This window comes from Hemitrygon akajei, chromosome 8 (assembly GCF_048418815.1).
Source record: "Hemitrygon akajei chromosome 8, sHemAka1.3, whole genome shotgun sequence".
Taxonomy (NCBI): Eukaryota; Metazoa; Chordata; class Chondrichthyes; order Myliobatiformes; family Dasyatidae; genus Hemitrygon; species Hemitrygon akajei.
The window spans coordinates 15457777-15476860 of NC_133131.1; the positions used below are offsets into that span (position 1 = coordinate 15457777).

General features: G+C 45.0%; 1 protein-coding gene across 7 annotated transcripts in view; it reads left to right on the forward strand.

Moving 5' to 3' along the window:
* LOC140731666 (rap1 GTPase-activating protein 2-like) overlaps nucleotides 1-19084 on the forward strand; it is a 492373-nt gene that overhangs the window by 240284 nt on the left and 233005 nt on the right. Inside the window, exon 1 of one of the 7 annotated variants that reach the window (XM_073053311.1) lies at nucleotides 8410-8865. The exons of the other annotated variants lie outside the window; for them this stretch is intronic. Coding sequence (XP_072909412.1) covers nucleotides 8822-8865 — 44 coding nt within the window. The 5' untranslated portion in view covers nucleotides 8410-8821. Of the gene's footprint in view, nucleotides 1-8409; nucleotides 8866-19084 lie in introns of those variants that run through there. 7 annotated transcript variants of the gene reach the window in all.

Below are 19084 nucleotides of genomic sequence, written 5' to 3' on the forward strand. Positions count from 1 at the left end.
AGGTATATTTGAATGTTATACGTGGCCAATCTGTTCTATTAACTCCCAGCTTATTCGATATGAAAAACCTCTTTAAGTAAGTAGATTCAAATTAGCACTGATGAAAGGTCCCGAATCTTTGTACAAGCCTTTGTAGATTTGTGGGATCATATTAACTCATTAAACTGATTAATTCAAATTTTTATGATTCTGTATTTTGGCCGCAGATATAGGACAATCGGGCTTGAGATCACTGAAAAGAAGATTACTGCCAGGATTGTTCTAATCACGGTGAAACCAGTCTAATTGAAAATAAATACTATTATCCTTTGAGCCATAAATCTTCACAGGAAATTGATTGAAAGTGCTCATGGTAGAAGTTGAGAGAGAGCTGCAGATCATTCACCCACCAATAAGAGATGTAATCAGAAAAGTAAATATCCTTTACAATGAGTCATAAGCAATATCTCTTTGATGTAATTATCAATTCTATGTAACCATCAGAATTACTTCTTTCCTTTTAGTGTTTAATTCTTCTATTGTTCTCTGTACCACTCTCTCTAGTTTCCTCTCTTTCTCTCTCTACCTCCTTTCTCAATGCACCATCTGGATGAAGGATCTTGACCATAAATGTGGACTGGCCATTTCCCTCTACAGATACCCTACCCACTAAATTCCTCTTGAAACTTGTTATTTGCTCCAGATTCCAGCATCTGCAATCTCCTGTGCCTCCAAAACGTATCACTATCTGTTCTAGTAGTAGTAGTAGGATCGCTACAGTTGAGTATGATGTTCTCCTAAGGGGTTGCCTATTAGAGGGTCTTCAAGTGGCTGTACATGCCAATCCGAGATCCACTTATTCCAACACGGGGCTTCCAAACCTCACAATCCTGAACCCTTTGCCATTTGCCGATCACAGAAAATCTGGAATGTTAGCGTGGATTCCTTAATGGGGAATACATGTGCATGACTTTGTTTAACATGGGGAGGCTGATGCACCGGCAGCCACCAACACGGTCCTTGACAGATTAGGGCCATGGTCCAGTGGCATGGAATGCAAGGCGACTGGGGACCCTTCACTGCTGCAGCGTTCTTCCATCTCCACTGCCATTGTGGTTTGTCACCATCCTCCTCTGCCAGCTCCACCACTGAGCTCTTGGTTGGATCACTCTTTGTCGGGAACCTCTCCCTTGATCTTACCACCATGGGTGACCTACTGGGAGCTAAGCCCCAGATAGCTAAACTCCAGAGAGCATCACTCACAGAATCTCAGGAACTCACAGGTCTCTCCACCATGATAAGGTGGAGATCCTCAGAGAAGACCGACTGTAGCTTAGGTGCAGCGACTAGAAATGTAAACCTGCCTTATTTTTCTGATTTCATGTTCGATTATGCCCCATTTGTGTTTCCCATTCTCTACCTATGTTTTGTCTTTGTTTCTTTTTCCATAAGTTTTCCCTTTCCTTCACCCTCCCCATTCTGAACATTTTACTCTCTGTAGAAATCATTGCGGGTTCTGTTCCTCTCAGAATATTGCAAAGTTAACATGTAATTTATGCAGACAAGTAACGGCACTTCAAACAATGGCTCAGATGTCCTGAAGGTGTTCCTTACAGCAATTATTTATCTGCTGAATTTTGCCATCATAATGAGTCCTAATTAATATCACATTAATGACAATTCGCTACCTACCTTTGTGATAGCAGATTTTATATTTTCACAGCTTTTTTTTTGGAAATGTTAACTGTTTCCTGCAAACTAGCTTCACAAACCAAAAGAGTCAGTTTTCCTTCTGTTATAACTACATCAGATTTCAGCAGTAATCCTCCCCCAGCAAGTAGCTCATTTGGCTCCTCAAGCCTGCTTGGCCACTCAATGATGTCATGATTATCCATCTAACACCATTTTGTTGCCTGATCTCAATAATTCCTTGATTCCTCAAGTGCATAATTTCACATTTATGCACACCATACTGCATCTGACCACTCACTCAACTCGTCCAAGTGGCTGTGTGCCCTCCTCCCAATTTACATCTCCTCCCCATTTCGTGGTGTCGTCGTAATTTAAAAGTACTGTAAATATCCAATAATCTGGCATCCGATTACTTGGAAGCCCAGGTGGTTTGCCATTTGGCTCACTCATTAGTCCAGAGTTTAAGTCTGGGTTCCAGAGTGCAAGTGTGGCCAGAGCCAGGGTTTGAAATGCTCATATATTTCCCTTTTCCTTTGAGGTCACGAGGTTCACTGGAAGGGAAGTAAAGGTAGTCTTCAGCCAGAAGGTGGTGAGTCTGTGAGGAAATATAAAAGCCTTTATTCACACAGTAAACCTTCATAAGAGGGGTGTAGGAGAATCCAAGAGAATCTCACTCTCCTGACATGATGTTTTATACTTTTTCAACACAAAGGTAACTATAAATGATTAACTACAGTTTCAGTTGTTAAAATCTTAATTGTTAATAATTACATTGCAGAAGCCCTTGGAATATTCAATAATAGTGTCTGTTCCAAAAGCCAGACACCTGAAATATGCCCCTTTTGTTATAGAGTTGAAGGATAGCTCCATGAATATACAACTAACAAGACTGTTAAATGGAAAGTCGGACCCATCCATAACTGTGCATCAAGTGACACAGATACATCTTCAGCAATGTGCTGAGAGCAAGAGGGTATGGGGTGTGTCCAGGGAGGGTAGTACCTCTAGTGAAGGGGCTTGTCATGTCCATTCTGGGGCAGCTCACTTACCTTTGATCCCCACCAGACACTCAGCTCTCACCTGTGGCTCCAAGTAGCTGTTTGCATGCGACAATGGGCACATTGCAGTACACCAGGACCAGGTGAGGGTGGCTGGTGGCCTCATACCTCAGTAAGGTAGGGACATGGTTGTGCTAGCATGTGAAGCCAGCTCTAGCGGACTGGGCATATGAGGTCTGTAGCGAGATCCAATGGCCCATAGAGAGCGAAGGACATGATGAGGCACAGAAGATGCAATGGTCATCCAAGGATGACCCAAGTTTCTAACACTTGTTCGTACTACTGCACCAGATTTCTGTGGTGTGGAGAGTGGAACTGCTCCAGTGCAATGGTTTTTCCACTTTAAAAACTTCCCCGCGCAGGTTTCCTGATTCATTGGACTCGATGGACAACCACCAATAGCAGGAACGTTCATCTGTTGTCTTCCCCTTTGTAGTTTCAATGGGGATAGAAAACCACAAAGTATCAGTTGGAAGTTAAACTGTGTATAGGTTTTATTTCCTAAAGACTGCTTGTCAGTTTAGCTAATTGATAATTATACTTACCATCACTGTTCACCCTCCAAATACTGATCCATAGCAGTAAGAAGTTGTCTTCAGTCAGCAGGTGGTGAATGTGTGGAAACTGTTGCTGTGGAAGGGTGTGCAGGCCGAATCACTGGGTGTATTTGAGGTGGAGATTGATAGGTTCTTGATTGGGAGTGGGTGGGGGGAGGCAAATTTAAGTTAGGGGGAGAAAATGGGACAAAAAGGATGGTGGAGCAGGTAAGCCAAGAGGACTAATCTTACTCCTAAACATCATGGTCTTATAGAAATAAAGATGTTTGATCGCAAGATTTATCCTTTAAAATTCTGCATGTTTGATTAGGGCACTGCTTTTGTTTCAAGATCAAGATTCAAGATTGTTTAACGTCATTTCCAGTACACAAGTGTAAAGGAGAATGATATAATTGTTAATTCAGAACTGATGGAGCTCAAAGAAAAGCAGAACAAGATGAGGAACACAAATAATATTAATAAAAAACACAATAAATACAAATATGTAAGATTACATATATACATAGTATGTTCATGAAGTGACGTTGGACCCTACATAAGGTGACTAACAGAAAATGGTAAAGTAGTGGTGTTGGTAACAGCTGGTGGCGTAGTGGCATCAGCACTGGACTTCGGAGCAAAGGCTCCCAAGTTCAAATCCAGCCGGCTCCCTTGCATGCTTTGCATCCGTGCTGGGTTGAGCGTCGAGCTAACAACTTGGCCTCGTAAAACAAAACAAGAAAGCCTGCTAAGAAAACACCGTCACAACGGCGTCCCGATGACTCCACTCGGAGTCGAGGGCTTTCTTCTTCTAGTGGTGGTTAGGGGTGTGGAGGGGTGGGTTAGTAGGTGAGACTGTTAATCAGCCTTGCTGCTTGGAGATAGTGACTGTTCTTGAGTCTGGTGGTCCAGGCATGGACACGAGTAGTAGAAAAACTAAAAGTAGTCGATACAGCCCAGTCCATCACAGGTAAAGCCCTCTCCACCACTGAGCACATCTACACAGAGTGCTGCCGCAGGAAGCAGCACCCATTATCAGGCACCCCCGCCACCCGGGAAAAACACACACATTCCCTCGGAGGATGTACAGACTCCTTACAGAGGACAACAGATTGAACTCTGACGCCTCAGACTGCAAAAGCATCACACTAACCATAATGGGCAGAAGTATAGTGAGGGACAGGTATAAAGGAAAACTTTCCTGCAGCAGCATCATAGACATGTATGATGCTGCAACAATGAAGAGCAAGTAAGAAATTAATATTAACATTTAAAGTTTTTTACAAAGCAAGGTACTAGTGCAAAAAATACACAGCATGGAACAGAAATTATATAGTGAAGAGAAAATAAAAGTACAAAACAAGATATTGCTACAAAAAAAGTTGCCAGTCAGAGACAAGTTCAAAGGAGTGCAGGAGGTGGTCTGTGCTGTTCTGTGACTGAGGTGGGATTGCGGTTTCAACATCAGATAGTTGTAGGAAAGCAGCTGTTGTTTGAACCTGATGGTGCAGGACTTCGAGCTTCTGTACCTCCTGCCTGACAGTAGCAGTGAGAAGAGGGCATGAGCCCATAGTGGGGATTTCTGATGATAGATGCGACCTTGTTGAGGAAGCAGGTGCTGTCAGTGGCGGGGAGGGCTGTGCCCATGATGGACCAGGCTGAGTCCACTCTCAGTGGCCTCTTGTGTTTCAGTACTGTACCAGACTGTAAGTATTGGCCATTGGATCAGGGAAGCTTCAGATCAGAGTCAAGTTTATTGTCTCAGACTTATATAATGTGAAATTAGTTGTTTTGTGACTGTAGTACGGTGCAAAGTCATAAAATTATTATAAGTTTCAAAAGAATAATGAAGTGGTGTTCGTGGACTACTCAGAATTCTGATAGCGAAGGGAAAGGGGCTGTTTCTGAATCTTTAAGTGTGGGTCATCAGGCTCCTATACCTCCTCCCTGATGGTAGTAACAAGAAGGGGGCATGTCCCAGATGGTAAGGGTTCTTAATGATGGATGGCACCAACTTGAGATACTGCCTTTTGAAGATGAGCTTGACGGTGGGGCGTGTTTTGCCCATGATGAAAATGCCTGTACTTCAACAATCCTCACGTAAATGGACACACCATGACTGAGCACTTGAAGGAGCTCAATTGTAAACAAGGGATTATGATCATCGAATCATTTATATTACATGATTTAATGACTGTAGTTCCTTTGTTTACAACCGAGCTCCTTCATGTGCTCAGTCATGGTGTGTCCTCTTAGGCCAAAGGTGGGAAGACAAACTATCTTCCTGGCTTTTGCAGAAATCTAACAGATGTGAGTGGGGTGATCCGAGTGGAGGAGGGAAGGGAGAACAAGGCGAGGAGAAGCAATGTCTTTCACACTTAGCAGCGCTTCTCATGTGATCTTGCTCCTCAAGATACGGCAGACGGCTCATTAACGTTCAATGCCATATTGTACCTTGGAAATCAGAGGGAGGGCAAATAACAAGAAAACTTACCACATGAGCAAAGCTGTGGCTGACTACATTTGGCAGATTTAGAGTCTTAGAGTTGTACTGTGCAGAAACAGCCCTTTCTGTCTACCACATCCATGCTGACCATTATGTCTATCTATACTAATCTCACTTGCCTGAATTCATTTCACAAGCTGTCCAGATGCCTTTTAAATGTTGTTACAGTCCCTGCCTCCAGCCTCCTGGGCAGCTCACTCCAGATACCGTCTACTTTGTGTGCAAACATTTATCCCTAAGATCATCTTCAAACTTTCTCCCTCTCCCCTTAAATCTGTTAGTTTTACACACCTCCACAGTGGGAAACAAACTCTGGCTCTCTGACCAAAGTATGCCTCAGGTAATTTTATACTCTATCATATTACCTCTCATCCTCCTTTGCTCCTGGGGTAACAGCCCTAACCTGCCCAAATTCTCTTGATAACTCAATCACTCCAGTCCAGGCAAGATCCTTGTGGATCTTTTCTGTGCCCTCTCTCATTTAATCACAAATAACTTAACTCCGGTCACACTGTTTCATGGGATATCCACTGCTCACTACCAATCGCCTGTCCTGGTCCAATCACATTGATGTCATGGTCAAGTGAGCCCATCTTGGCCTCTGCTTCCTCAGGAGGCTAAAGAAATTCAGCAAGTCCCCATCAACTCTGACAATTTTTATTGAAGCATTCTGTCTGCGTCCATAGTGGCTTTGTGTGGCAGCTGTGGACACAGCTCGGCACATCACAGGAACCAGCCTCCCCCCATGGACTCGGTCTATGCTTCTGTCAGCCTCAGTAAAGCAGCCAGCATAATCAAAGACCCCACTCGCCTCAGACATTCTCTCTTCTCCCCTCACCCTTCAGGCAGAAGATACAAAAGCCTGAAAGCACACATGACTAGGCTTAAGGACAGCTTCTATCCCACAGTTATCAGACTCATGAACAGACTGCTTGTACGATAAGCTGGAATCTTGGCCTCACAATCTATCTCGTTATAATCTTGCACTTTATCATTTACCTGCAATGCACTTTCTTGGTAGTTTTTATGCTCTATTCTGCATTGTTATTATTTTACCTTATTCTAGCTCAATGCACTGTGCAATGTTTTGATCTGTATAAATGGTATGTGAGATAACTTTTCACTGTATCTCGGTATATGTGACAATAATAAACCAGTACCAAATGTGGAGAAAGCCTCAGCCTAATCTAGCTGTACCAACTCTCAGAAAGACCTGTTAGTACCACTCTCCAGTCCTTTCCCCATAGCTGTATGTGTTGTTCCTTTTTAAATAATGATCCTGTTCCTTTGAGGGAGTTACATAGAACGTAGAACATTACAGCACAGCACAGGCTCTTTAGTCCACGATGGTGTGCTGACCTTTTAATCTAGTTTAAGATCAATCTAACCTTTCCTTTCAACTTAACCCTCTATTTTTCTATCACCCATGTGCCTATCTAAGAGTTTCTTAAATGTCCCTAATGTATCTGCCTCTAACACCACCCCTGCCAGGGTGTACTTTGTAAAGAACTTAACCCCTGGTATACCCCTGTACTTCCCTCCAATCACTTTAAAATTATGCCCCCTCATGTTAACCATTTCAACCCTGGGAAAAAGTCTCTGACTATCCATTTGATCTGTGCCTCATCATCTTGTACACCTTTATCCTCCTTTGCTCCAAAGAGAAAAGCCCTAGATAGGTTAATAGGATTTCAGCAGATCCTCTTAAGACATGCCCTCTAATCCAGGCAGCACCCACCTGAAGTTGCTGAAGTCTCCACCGTCAAAGAAACCTGGCGTAGAATGAATGTGGCCTTCTTTCTTAATTTACCCACTCTCCTGCTCATTCTAATCTGGTGCTTTTTTATATTCTTAGTTGCTAAATGCACATTAATAATCTTGAACCATATTTACAAGGCCATAAGACATAGGAGCAAAATTGGGTGATTCGGCAATTGAGTCTACTCCGCCATTCAATCATGGCTGTTTTTTTTTACCTCATTGTCAACCTCATGGCTGATTTATTGTCCCTCTCAACCCCATTCTCCTGCCTTCTCTCCGTAACCTTTGACACCCTCACTAACCAAGAACCTATCAACCTCCGCTTTCAATATACCCAATGACTTGGCCTGCACAGCTGTGTGTGAATGAAATCCACAGATTCACCACCCTCTGGTTAAAGAACTCCCTCTTCATCTCTTTTCAAAAGAGGCGTTCTTGTATTTTGATGCTGTGCCCTCTGGTCCTGGACTCTCCCATTATTGGAAACTTTCTGAATCGTTGAGCCTGTGGTTAGGAAATAAGATGTCCGTAATTCCTGCTTGACTCTGTAAGGTCCATTTGCCTCTCACCTGGCTGAGAATTGCGTAATTTTAACTCTTTCATAGACCATACAGAGTACACTTTTATTTATTTTCCCGGTGGCTACAACAGCCCCATCTGCTGGTGTTTTCTGTTGCTTGGGGACTGAAACCAACTCACTCATTGACATTCAGCTGGGCTGGGGAGCTGAGATGGTCATTGACAATGCCTCACGTAATTGGACCTATTCCACGTGAGAGACCAGCTTTTCACCGTGGACAAGTGAGACAATAGCAAAGCCACGGCCCCTGAGTGATCATCTAAACACCCCTAATATAAAAGGGAGAGAGGAGGTATTCAAATGTTTAGCTGATCACAAAGCCGTTCCGCTCGCTGTTATTATCCCTCCCAGTGGCCTCTATTTTGCCTCGTATTAATAAATTCAACAATGCGGCAACACAAGCATTTCCAGAATTCATTTTTTCATTAGTTACTATGGCAACCCAGCTAACCGATTGTAGAGGGATTGAAATGTAAAGGAAACTATCGCAGTGTTGCAGAATGGAAGGAGTTCTTGCAGCTGTTTTATAACGGAGAAAAGCCGTGCGAAAGCCTCTCTAACCGTCTTTGCAAGCAGGCAGAAAAGGGGGAAAAGACCAGAAAAGAAACTGCAGGCATTGAGTCCTGACACAGAGTACCTTCTGATTGATATCGGGAGGAGGAGGAGGAGGGTTTTAAACTGAATGTGATCTTGCAGAGGAAACAGGGCAATGTCCTACCAGGGTGCGAGACTCCGGAAACCAAAGAAGTTCTGGTGAGTGTACTTTATCCCTTTATAGCAAAATTGCTTCTTGTTTAGACACCTAGGAGATGAGTGAAAGGAGCTCAGAAACAGTGCATGGAAAATTAAAGACGCGTATTCACTAATGATCCATGGAGAATGTGTTTGTCTACATTAGATCGATCGTGATAGCTTCAAATTAAATCACTAAGGAGGCACTTCACAGAAATAGTCCACTTGGCCCCAAATAGTCCATATTGTGAGGTCCTGTTTTCATCATCTGATCAATGCAACCCTCGTTGCTGCTCCAGCCTCCCCTTAAAGCAGAGGTTCCCAGCCTGGGGCAATGAACCCTTCAGATAATGGTAGGGGGACATGGTTTAAAAGAGGTTGGGAACCCCTGCCTTAAATGCATCCACACCACTCAGCTCAACAACTCCCTGTTGTGGCTGGTTCCACTAGTCCCAGGACGGCCGGCACTCTAATGCAATAACTAGTCTGCTGCCTTTACAGCTCAGGGGGCCCGGGTTCGATCTGGATCTCAGGTGCTGCCTACGTGGAGTCTGCGTACACTCAGCGTGTCCACTAGGTGTCCCAGATCCTTCCCTGCATCCCAAAGATGTACTACTCAGTTAATTGGCAGCTGTAAATTACCCTTCATGTAGGCAAATGTAAAACAAATCAGGAGAATTGATAGGCAAATGAGAGAGACTGAGTCGCAGGGATATAGCGAGATAAGAGGAGGAATGGGATTGTACTGCTGGAGACAAATATAGATGCAGAGGCTGAATGGCCTGTGTCTCTGTTATAGTGCGTTCCCCTGTTGGATTTGGTGATGATCTTAAATTAATGGTCCCCAGCTATGTTCCTCCCTCCACACTGAAATATTCTCCAATCATCAACACCATCAGAATCTTTCATTATTTTAGATCCCTCTTCAGCTTTCTTTGTTTAGAGGAAAGAAATCCATCTTATTTCATGTGGTGGTATCAGTGTATTCTTTTCACCCTGGTATCCTGTCCAGAATCTTAATAGATTTTAATCTGGTGTGACATGGATGGTGAATGAGTGGACAGTGGCGTCGTATTCATTTGCGAAGTAAGGTGTCGGGCACAGATCATTTGGGAGCGCTCCAGGGATTTGAGTACAAGATCTGTTCCAGAGCTGTAACCTGTCAAATGGGCTGTCGTTTGTCTGACTTGGGAAGGCAGTGCTCCATCTGTCATCTTGAGCCGGGTGTAAAGGATCCTCCGGCAGCATTTCAACAGAATCCTCCCCTGAAATCTCCTTAGTACTTACCTCACAATTAACATCACTGCAATGACCAGGCATGTTCTTACAGCTGGGGAACATTTGGCCACAGCTGGAGTATTACATTTAGGTCTGGTCACCCCAGTATAGGAAGGATGTCAAGGCTTTAGAGAGGGTGTAGAAGAGGCTTACCAAAATGCTGCCTGAATTAGAGGGAAGGTGCTAGAAGGAGAGGTTGGACAAACTTGGGTTGTTCTCTCTGGAGGCTGAGGGGAGATCTAACAGCGAGGCGTAGACAGAGTAAAGCTGGAGGAACTCAGCAGGCCAGGCGGCATCCATGTAGAGGAACACCTCAGGCTGAGACCCTTCATTGGGACTCATGAGTTGCTCCAGCATTTTGTGTGTGTTGCTCTGGATTTCCAACATCTGCAGAATCTCTTGTGTTTATGGTAGAGGGCTGGTATCTTTTCCCTCAGGGTTGAAATGTCTTGTTCTAGGGGGCATGCATTTAAGGGGGGGGTAAGTTCAAAGGAGATGTGTGGGGCAAGTTTTTTTTTTACACAGAGTGGCGGGTGCCTGGAATGATCTTCCAGGTAGGGTGGGGGCAAATACAATTGGAGCATTGAAGAGGTGGGCGCATGAATGGGCAGGAAATGGACATTGTGTAGGCAGAAGGGATGTGTATAGTTGGGTATCCTGTGCTGTACTGTTCTAGATTATCATTTGTTAAATTAACAAGCTTGCCAGTGTGAGAGTAATGTCTGGAATGTGTCTGAGGGGAGAGGCAGAAGGAGATTCAAATGCTGTGTAGGGCTATATGGACTGGCTGGGCCAAATGGCCTGTTTCGCCGTACTGTATTCTGATGTATTTCCTTTAGCTGGCTTAGTGTCATATCCCGCTATGAAAAAGCTGTGTGGGAGGTTGTAACAAGACAGCCTGAATGGGCCAAATGTCTCTTCCAGTTTTCCTTTTCCATATGTTCATTCATTTTTGCAAACTTTTGCACTGTAATGGGGTTACAGAAAGCTGTCAATAGATAAAGAAGCTTTCTGAAGTTATGTAGTGGCTGTCACGTTATTCCGATGCATTTTGTGCTGCCACAGACTTCAAAATGGCAGTGACTTGATCATCTGTTCTACTGACGCTAATGGAGAGCTCTTTGTAAAGTGAGATCATCTGCTCTCAGCTGAGAGTGTCAACTGGGCCTATATTAAATCACATGAACAGCAATGCAGCACTCCCTCTGTACTGCAACATCAGCTACGAGCCCAGGACCTGGCCCTTCTGACTCAGACGTAACCAGGGCCAGATCAGCAGCCATTTTACATTCAGTCACTTCGACGAGTTTTACAGTAACGTATAAATTATCCACAAACACCTCAAATGGCATGGGGCAGAAGCTGCAGAGATGAGGAGGGGTTTCTTCTGCCAAAGGGTGGTGAATCTGTGGAATTCATTGCCACAAATGTCTGTGGCAGGCCTGTTATTGGGTATATTTAAAGCGGAGGTTGATAGGTTCTTGGTTGGTCAGGGCATCAATGGCTAAGAGAAGAAGACAAGAAATAAAGTTGAGAGCTAATAAGTCAGCCATTATCGGATGGCGTAGCAAACATGATGGGCTGAATAGCCTAATTCTGCTACTGTCTTATGACCAAATCATCAGGTACCTGAAACTGAATTTTGTTTTTACAGCCTGCCTGACTTTACTCTCTGCTGAAGGTGGAGAACTATTGATAAGGGGGTTCCAACCAGTCTCACTCCCATAACCTGGGTAGTCTGGATGCAGTGACACGATAGGCTTACAGAAAAGCTGATGCCCGAGTTCGCAAACAGAGCACAGACCACTCACCTCTGAAGCAAAACCCTTGTGGCATTTCCTGGAAATAGACAGCGTGATCCATCCCAATCTGCACCTGCACTGGGCAAGGAGGCTGTAATGAGGCTGAAAAGGTGTGGTAGTATCTACTGACTTAATTCCATCCACATACAAGGCAGAATTTGGTCCTTTGGTTTCATTCAAGATGAGCATTTGAACCAAAGGCCAGGCTGCCTTCGGAGTAAGAGGTTCCATTTGCAATTTTGTGAAGAGCAAGAGTGATTTTCTTGATGTCTAAGGGTTTTGCTTTCAGTGGGGCATGGTAATTGGCATAACTTGACACAGTCGCTGTCCTACTGTCTTTTCACATGCCCTGCTGTTACCCTCTCGCCAAGAGTTACCTTGTCACTCCGTCATTGTGGTCTGTGTATCTATGTAAGTTAATTTGTACGTACAGTCACACTCAAACAATATCTTGCACCTTGTGTTTTGTAGAATTGCTTTTACACGTATACTTATTGTGTTTTTATTGTGCCCTTTTCGGTTATTGTGTTTTTAATGCTGCATTAGATCCTGAGTAACAATCATTTTGTTCTCCTTTACACTCCCGTACTGAAGAATGACAAGAAACAGTCTTGAATCTTGATTCTAATGTGGCTGAATGGTGTAAGGAACATTGCGGTTAGGTTGCTTGATTGTTATCTGGAGGCCAAGACAATTGATCTGCAGAATTAGGCTCTGAAGTGGGGGATTGAATATAAACTCGGGTAGCAAGGTAGAATCTGGAATAATAGGCTAAGACTTTATAGAACACTGGTGAGGCCTCACTTGGAGTACTGTGAGCAGTTTTGGGCCCCTTATCTTAGAAAGGATGTGCTGAAACTGGAGAGTGTTCAAGGGAGGTTCATGAAAATAATTCCAGGTTTGAATGGCTTGTCATATGAAGAGTGTTTGATGGCTGTGGGCCTGGTATTCACTGGAATTCATTAAAACCTATTGAATAGTGAAAGGCCTTGATAGAGTGGGTGTGAAGAGGATGTTTTCTGTGGTGGGAGAGTCTAAGACCAGAGGACACCGCCTCAGAATAGAGGGGTATCCTTTTAAAATGGAGATGAGGAGGAATTTCTTTAGCCAGAGAGTGGTGAATCTGTGGAATTCTTTGCCACAGGCAGCTGTGGAAGCCAAGTCTTTATGTATATTTAAGGCAGAGGTTGATAGATTCTTGATTTGTCAGGATATGAGGAGAAGGCAGGAGACTGGGGCTGAGAGGAAAAATGGATCAGCCATGATGAAATGGCGGAGTATACTCATTGGGCCAAATGGTCTAATTCTGCTCCTATGTCTTATGGTCTTAATGGTGGAATATCTGTTTTATTATGAAAACCCACTTGGTTCACCTGTCTCCTTCACCATAGTTAGAGGTCTGAAGTTGATATGACTGCACTCAAAGTGATCTTTACTCTGATACACAACCAGAGATGGACAATGTGTCAATAAATGCCAGCGTTACATAAACAAGAGATTCTGCAGATGCTGGAAATTCAGAGTAACACACCCAAAATGATGGAGGAACTCAGTAGATCAGGAAACATCAATGGAGATTTTTCGGGCTGACACCCCTCACCATGACTAGAAAGGAAGAGGAAAGAAGCCAAAATAGGGCGTAGAGAGAGAGGGAGTACAAGCCAGAAGGTGATAGGTGAAACCAGGTGGGGAGGGGAGGTAGGTAGATGGGGGAGGGGTGGTGAGAAGCTAGGAGAAGACAGCTGGAAAGGGTAAAGGACTGAAGGAGAAGGAATCTGATAAGAGAGGAGAGTGGACCATGGAAGAAATGAAAGGAGGAGGGGCACCCGAGGGTGGTGATGGGCAGTTGAGGAGAAGGGGTAAGTGGGGAGTCAGAATGGAGAATGGACGAAGAGGGAAGAGGAGGGGGAAAATATTACCAGGAGTTAGAGAATGCCATCAGGTTGGAGGCTACCCAGACAGAATTTGTCTTATGGTCTTATGGTCTAATATTAGGTGCTTCTCCTGTAACCTCAGTGACTTCATTGTGGCAGTAGTGGAGGGCCTGGACCAACATGTCAAAATGGGAATGGGAAGTAGAATTAAAATGGATGGCCACCAGGAAATCTCACTCACCTACTGTGGCAAATAGAGCTAAACTGCTGGACAAGTTGGTTTCCCCCAGTCTACGTTGGGTCTCACCAAAGCAGAGGGAACAGCCTGGGATGCCTGACAGACCCGCAGGGGAAGCGTTGCTTAGCCTGGAAGGAGTGCTGCTGCTTGGGGTGCCCGCTTCACCAGTGGTGTCAGTGTGTCGATAGATCAGTCGCAGCGAAGTCACTGTTCACTTCTCAGCTGCTGTTCACAAAACACTCCGCACGAGTTTCCCTCTTCATCGTAGCAACTCAGTTCCCAGAAATGTTTGAAGGGCTGTGAAAGTCTCTGGGGATCCTGTCACTGCGAGATCATTATGGAAGTGAGAGCAATTTCTGTCAGCAGCAGAAGCACCTGAGGGTATGAATAATTAAAGAGCTGTTCACGTGGACACCAGGAAGGGCTGATGTTCTTTCACTAAAGGCATCACAGTGACAAAGTTCGGTTAGTACTACTAAGTTACTTCCCAATCTCATGCTTGTTTGGGTTTGAGGCCGCTGTTGTATCTGATTGTACAGGAGGTGAGTGTGTGTGTAGTGAGTGAGATTTTTCCCTCCTTCCACCATTTGTGCTGGGATTCTGGGTGCCTCTACTGTATGAACTTGAAAGCTCCTCCAGTTTAGAGTTGTCTTGGTAGGTGGGGATGTTGCAGTTTCCCAAAGGCAGCACAGTACCATTGCCGTTAGCGTAACGCTTTACTGCGTCAGTGACCAGGGTTCAATTCTGCTGCTGCCCGTAAGAAGTTTGCACGTTCTTCCCGTAACTGCATGGGTTTCCTCCCAGAGTCCAAAGACATACAGGTTAGGGTTGGTAAATTGCAAGTGTGCTACGTTGGCACTGGAAGCATGGCGACACTTGTGGGCTGCCCCCAGCACATCCTTGGACTGCGTTGGTCATTGATGCAAGTGATGCATTTCACTGTATGTTTCAGTGTACATGTGACAAATAAAGATAGCCTAGGAGATTTCGAGAGCATCCTGAGGTTCTTCTGTTCACCTGTACACCTGCCCTTTAAGGGAAATCTCTAATCAGCCAATCATGTTGCAGCAACTCAATGTTTGCAAAGGGACTTAGGGAGACCACGTGTAGGATCCCCTAAAGGTTAATTTGCATGTTGAGTCAGTGGTGAGGAAGGCAAATGCAATGTTAGCATTCATTTCAAGAGGACTAGAATACAAATGCAAGAATATTAATCTGAAGCTTTACAAGGCACTGGTGAGGCCTCACTTGGAGTATTGTGAGCAACTTTGGGCCTCTTATTTAAGAAAAGATGAGCTGACATTGGTGAGGGTTCAGAGGAGGTTCACGAGAATGGTTCTAGGAATGAAAGGGTTATGATATGAGGAGTAATTGATGGCTCTGGGCCTGTACTCACTGGAATTTAGAAGAATGAGATGTATTCTTTGTAACCATATATCACATCTGCAACGGTGCCCAGTGTCAAGAACGTGGTGTGTGGTTGGTTCCAAACATGACACAGTAAACAAGCTGAGATCAAACCACTGAAACAAAGGTTACGCCCATGAGGCAGCAGAAAAGCATAGTTTCATTTCCTTTCTCTCACACAAATAGGGTTGCTTAAGGAACCTCTATTTCAAGCCCTTAAAAGGAACTACAGTTCAAATTGATTCTCTAAAGTGTGGACAAGAATTGAGTTTGGTTGGCCTCCAACTCAAATCTTTATCGATGAAGTCCCACGGTTCATAGCTATCTGCACTCTCATGCTGGGGCTGGTGGGTTCAGGGGGGGGGGAATAGCATATCAGTGTAGGTCAAAGCACTCCTCCCTGGAACACAGTTAGTTACGTTGATGGGGAAGAGACCATTCCTTTTTAACAGACCTTTCCTTAGCCTCTGCACTGCACTGTCTGAGTTTGTTCAATTGTCATTCAATCATGCACATGTATACTGCTAAACAAAACAGCGTTTCACCAGGGCCAGGGTGCAAAATACAGGGTGTGCAGTCACACACAGCATATATAGTAACAATAGGACATACAGTCACAACAGAAATCTGTTTATTGAGATTCAACATGGAAAAGACCCTTCTACCCCTTTGAGCCATGCCTCCCAGCAATCCGCCAATTTAATCTTAGTCTAATCACAGGGCAATTTACAACGACCAGCTATCTTGCTGACTGGTAGGTCTTTGGACTGTGGGAGGAAACTGGAACACCCGGAGGAAACCCATGCGGTCATGGGTAGAATGTATAGCTCCGTATAGGAAAAGGTGGGAACTGAACCCTGTTCATCTGTACTGTAAAGCATGGTGCTAAACACTACACTACTGTACTGCCCTTATGTTAGCACAAGTCCCTGAGTGTCATGGCCTGAAGATTGATGGTGCATGGGACGTTGTCCTGGAGCCATGTTTCTGCAATAACAGGTGTGCAGCAGTACCTCATCTCACACTGTGTGAGCCACAGACATAGGCAATCCAACTTGTCTTCCACAGAGCTAGAGAGCAGCAGTGGTGGTGCCCCCAGCCGAGCAAGGATTCCAGTGCATGCCTCTGTTCTCTCCCCTCACCTCCTCCTGTGCGTCCTCCTGTGTTTGGCTGTAACAGGCAACACCGTAGCATGAGGGTCTAGTCCACACAACAGCCAAGGCCTTGCAGCTCCCCTGCCGCCAGTCCCACCTATGAACCAAACGAGTGCGACTTGCAGTATTTTATATTAATAACAGGGTCTTGCAATCACAAGAAAAACGTTTGTGATACACACTTGCACCATTTGTTGGACCTGGAGAAGCCACTGTGACTAAGCATGCCACCATCTTACTGAAAGCCCAGGGTGCTGAGGGCCCATGAAGTCATCTGGTCCACAGAGCTGACATTTTGTTGTGATAACATGTCACCAAGAACTGTTCCTCCCCTTCTCAGACATTGAGTGACACCCAGGACAAGATGGGGTGATGTTATGGAGAGGTGCCTGGAGGACGGTGACCAATGGTGTTCCGCAGGGATCTGTTCTGTGACCCCTCTTCTTTGTTATTTTTATAAATGACCTGGATGAGGAAGAAGAAGGGTGGGTTAGTAAGTTTGCTGATGACACAAAGGTTGGGGGTGTTGTGGATAGTCTGGAGGATTGTCAGAGATTACAGCGGGGTATCGATAGGATGCAGAACTGGGCTGAGAAGTGGCAGATGGAGTTCAACCCAGATAAGTGTGAAGTGGTTCATTTCAGTAGGGCAAATTTGAAGACAGAATATAATATTAATGGTAAGGCTCTTGGCAGTGTGGAGAATCAGCGAGATTTTGAAGTCCGTGTCGACAGGACAGGACATTCAAAGCTGCTGTGCAGGTTGACAGTGTTGTTAAGGATGTGTATGGTGTGTTGGCCTTCATCAGTTAATGAGGTTCAAGAGCTGTGAGGTAATGTTACAGCTATACAAGACCTTAGTGAGACCCCACTTGGAGTACTGTGTTCGGGTTCGGTAACAGAAGCTGCTTGCCAGTTTCGGGATCAAATCCTCATTCCCCAGCCAGCGCCCTCTGCTTTTGCACTGATGCCAGTGGGGTAGCTGGTGAGTGTGAGGAGCTGGAGCGTGATAGGGAGGACCACAAGGATTGATGTCCCCTCCTCTGTATGTCTGCTTTTACCATCCAGTGCTCTCAGTGCCAAGGTTAATCATTAATAGGGTGGAACCGGTTAGCGTAACGCTTTACAGCGCCAGCGATTGAACGCTCGGGGTTCAATTCCCGCCACTGTAAGGATTTTGTACGTTCTTCCCAACACTGCGTGAGCTTCCTCCAGTTTCCTCCCACATTCCAAGGATTAAAGTTAATGAGTTGTGAGCATGCTACACTGGCACTGGAAGCACAGTGGCTCTCGCAGGCTGCCCCCAGCACATCCTTGCGCTGTGTTGGTCGTTGATGCAAAGAATGCGCTTCAAAGTTTGTTTTGATTGTAGATGTGACAAATAAATCTTATCTAATCTAAACAGGAAGGTCATCTCACACCAGGAGTAAAGCTGGGCCCTTATTGGCCCTCTGCACACTTGAAAGGAAGTTGATTAAGTGTTTGAGGGGGCTTGAAATAGCGAGCTGTGGAGTTGGTGTGCAGTGAAGCGGTCTGGGAGAAGGCTTGTCTAGAGCAAGAAGTCAGATAAGGGTTGGTTGGACTGAGTGGCCTGTTTCTGTTTTGCGACTTTAAGAACATCCTGCCTCAGTCTAGGATCTCGTTGACCACATGCCATGCTAAAAATGCAGTGGAAATGTTCAAGAACAAGAAACAGATCAGACATCCTACTCCTCGTCTCTTTATTCCCTCATCAGTGTGTCCAGACATTGATGTGTCCAGACATCAATGTGTCCAAACGTCAAGGTGCCCAAACATCAATGTGTCCAGACGTCAAGGTGCCCAAACATCAATGTGTCCAGACGTCAAGGTGTCCAAATATCAATGTGTCCAGACATAAATGTGTCCAAACATCAAGGTGCCCAAACATCAATGTGTCCAGACATCAATGTGTCCAGATGTCAAGGTGCCCAGACAACAATGTGTCCAAACATCAATGTGTCCAGACGTCAAGGTGTCCAAATATCAATGTGTCCAGACGTCAAGGTGCCCAAACATCAATGTGTCCAGACATCAATGTGTCCAGACATCAAGGTGTCCAAATATCAATGTGTCCAGATGTCAATGTGTCCAGACATCAAGGTGTCCAAATATCAATGTGTCCAGACGTCAATGTGTCCAGATGCAAAGGTGTCCAAACATCAATGGATCTCAGATGATGAGCAACATTTATGAGGTACTCGGATAGGTAGACTGAGGGAAGGGGTTTGAGGGTTAAGGGCCTGGATTAGCAGGGAGGATGCTGCGGTCAGCATGGACCAGTTGCTAACCAGTACATTTTTGTACTGTGGGATGAAGCCTACGTGGATCATGGGTAGGACGGCCAAACTCCTTACAGAGGATGCCAGGACTGAACTCGGAACCCCAACACCCCAAGCTGTAACAGCGTCGCGCTAACCGCTTCGCTGGCGTGGCACGGTACCACGGAATACTTTGTGCAGTTTTGGTT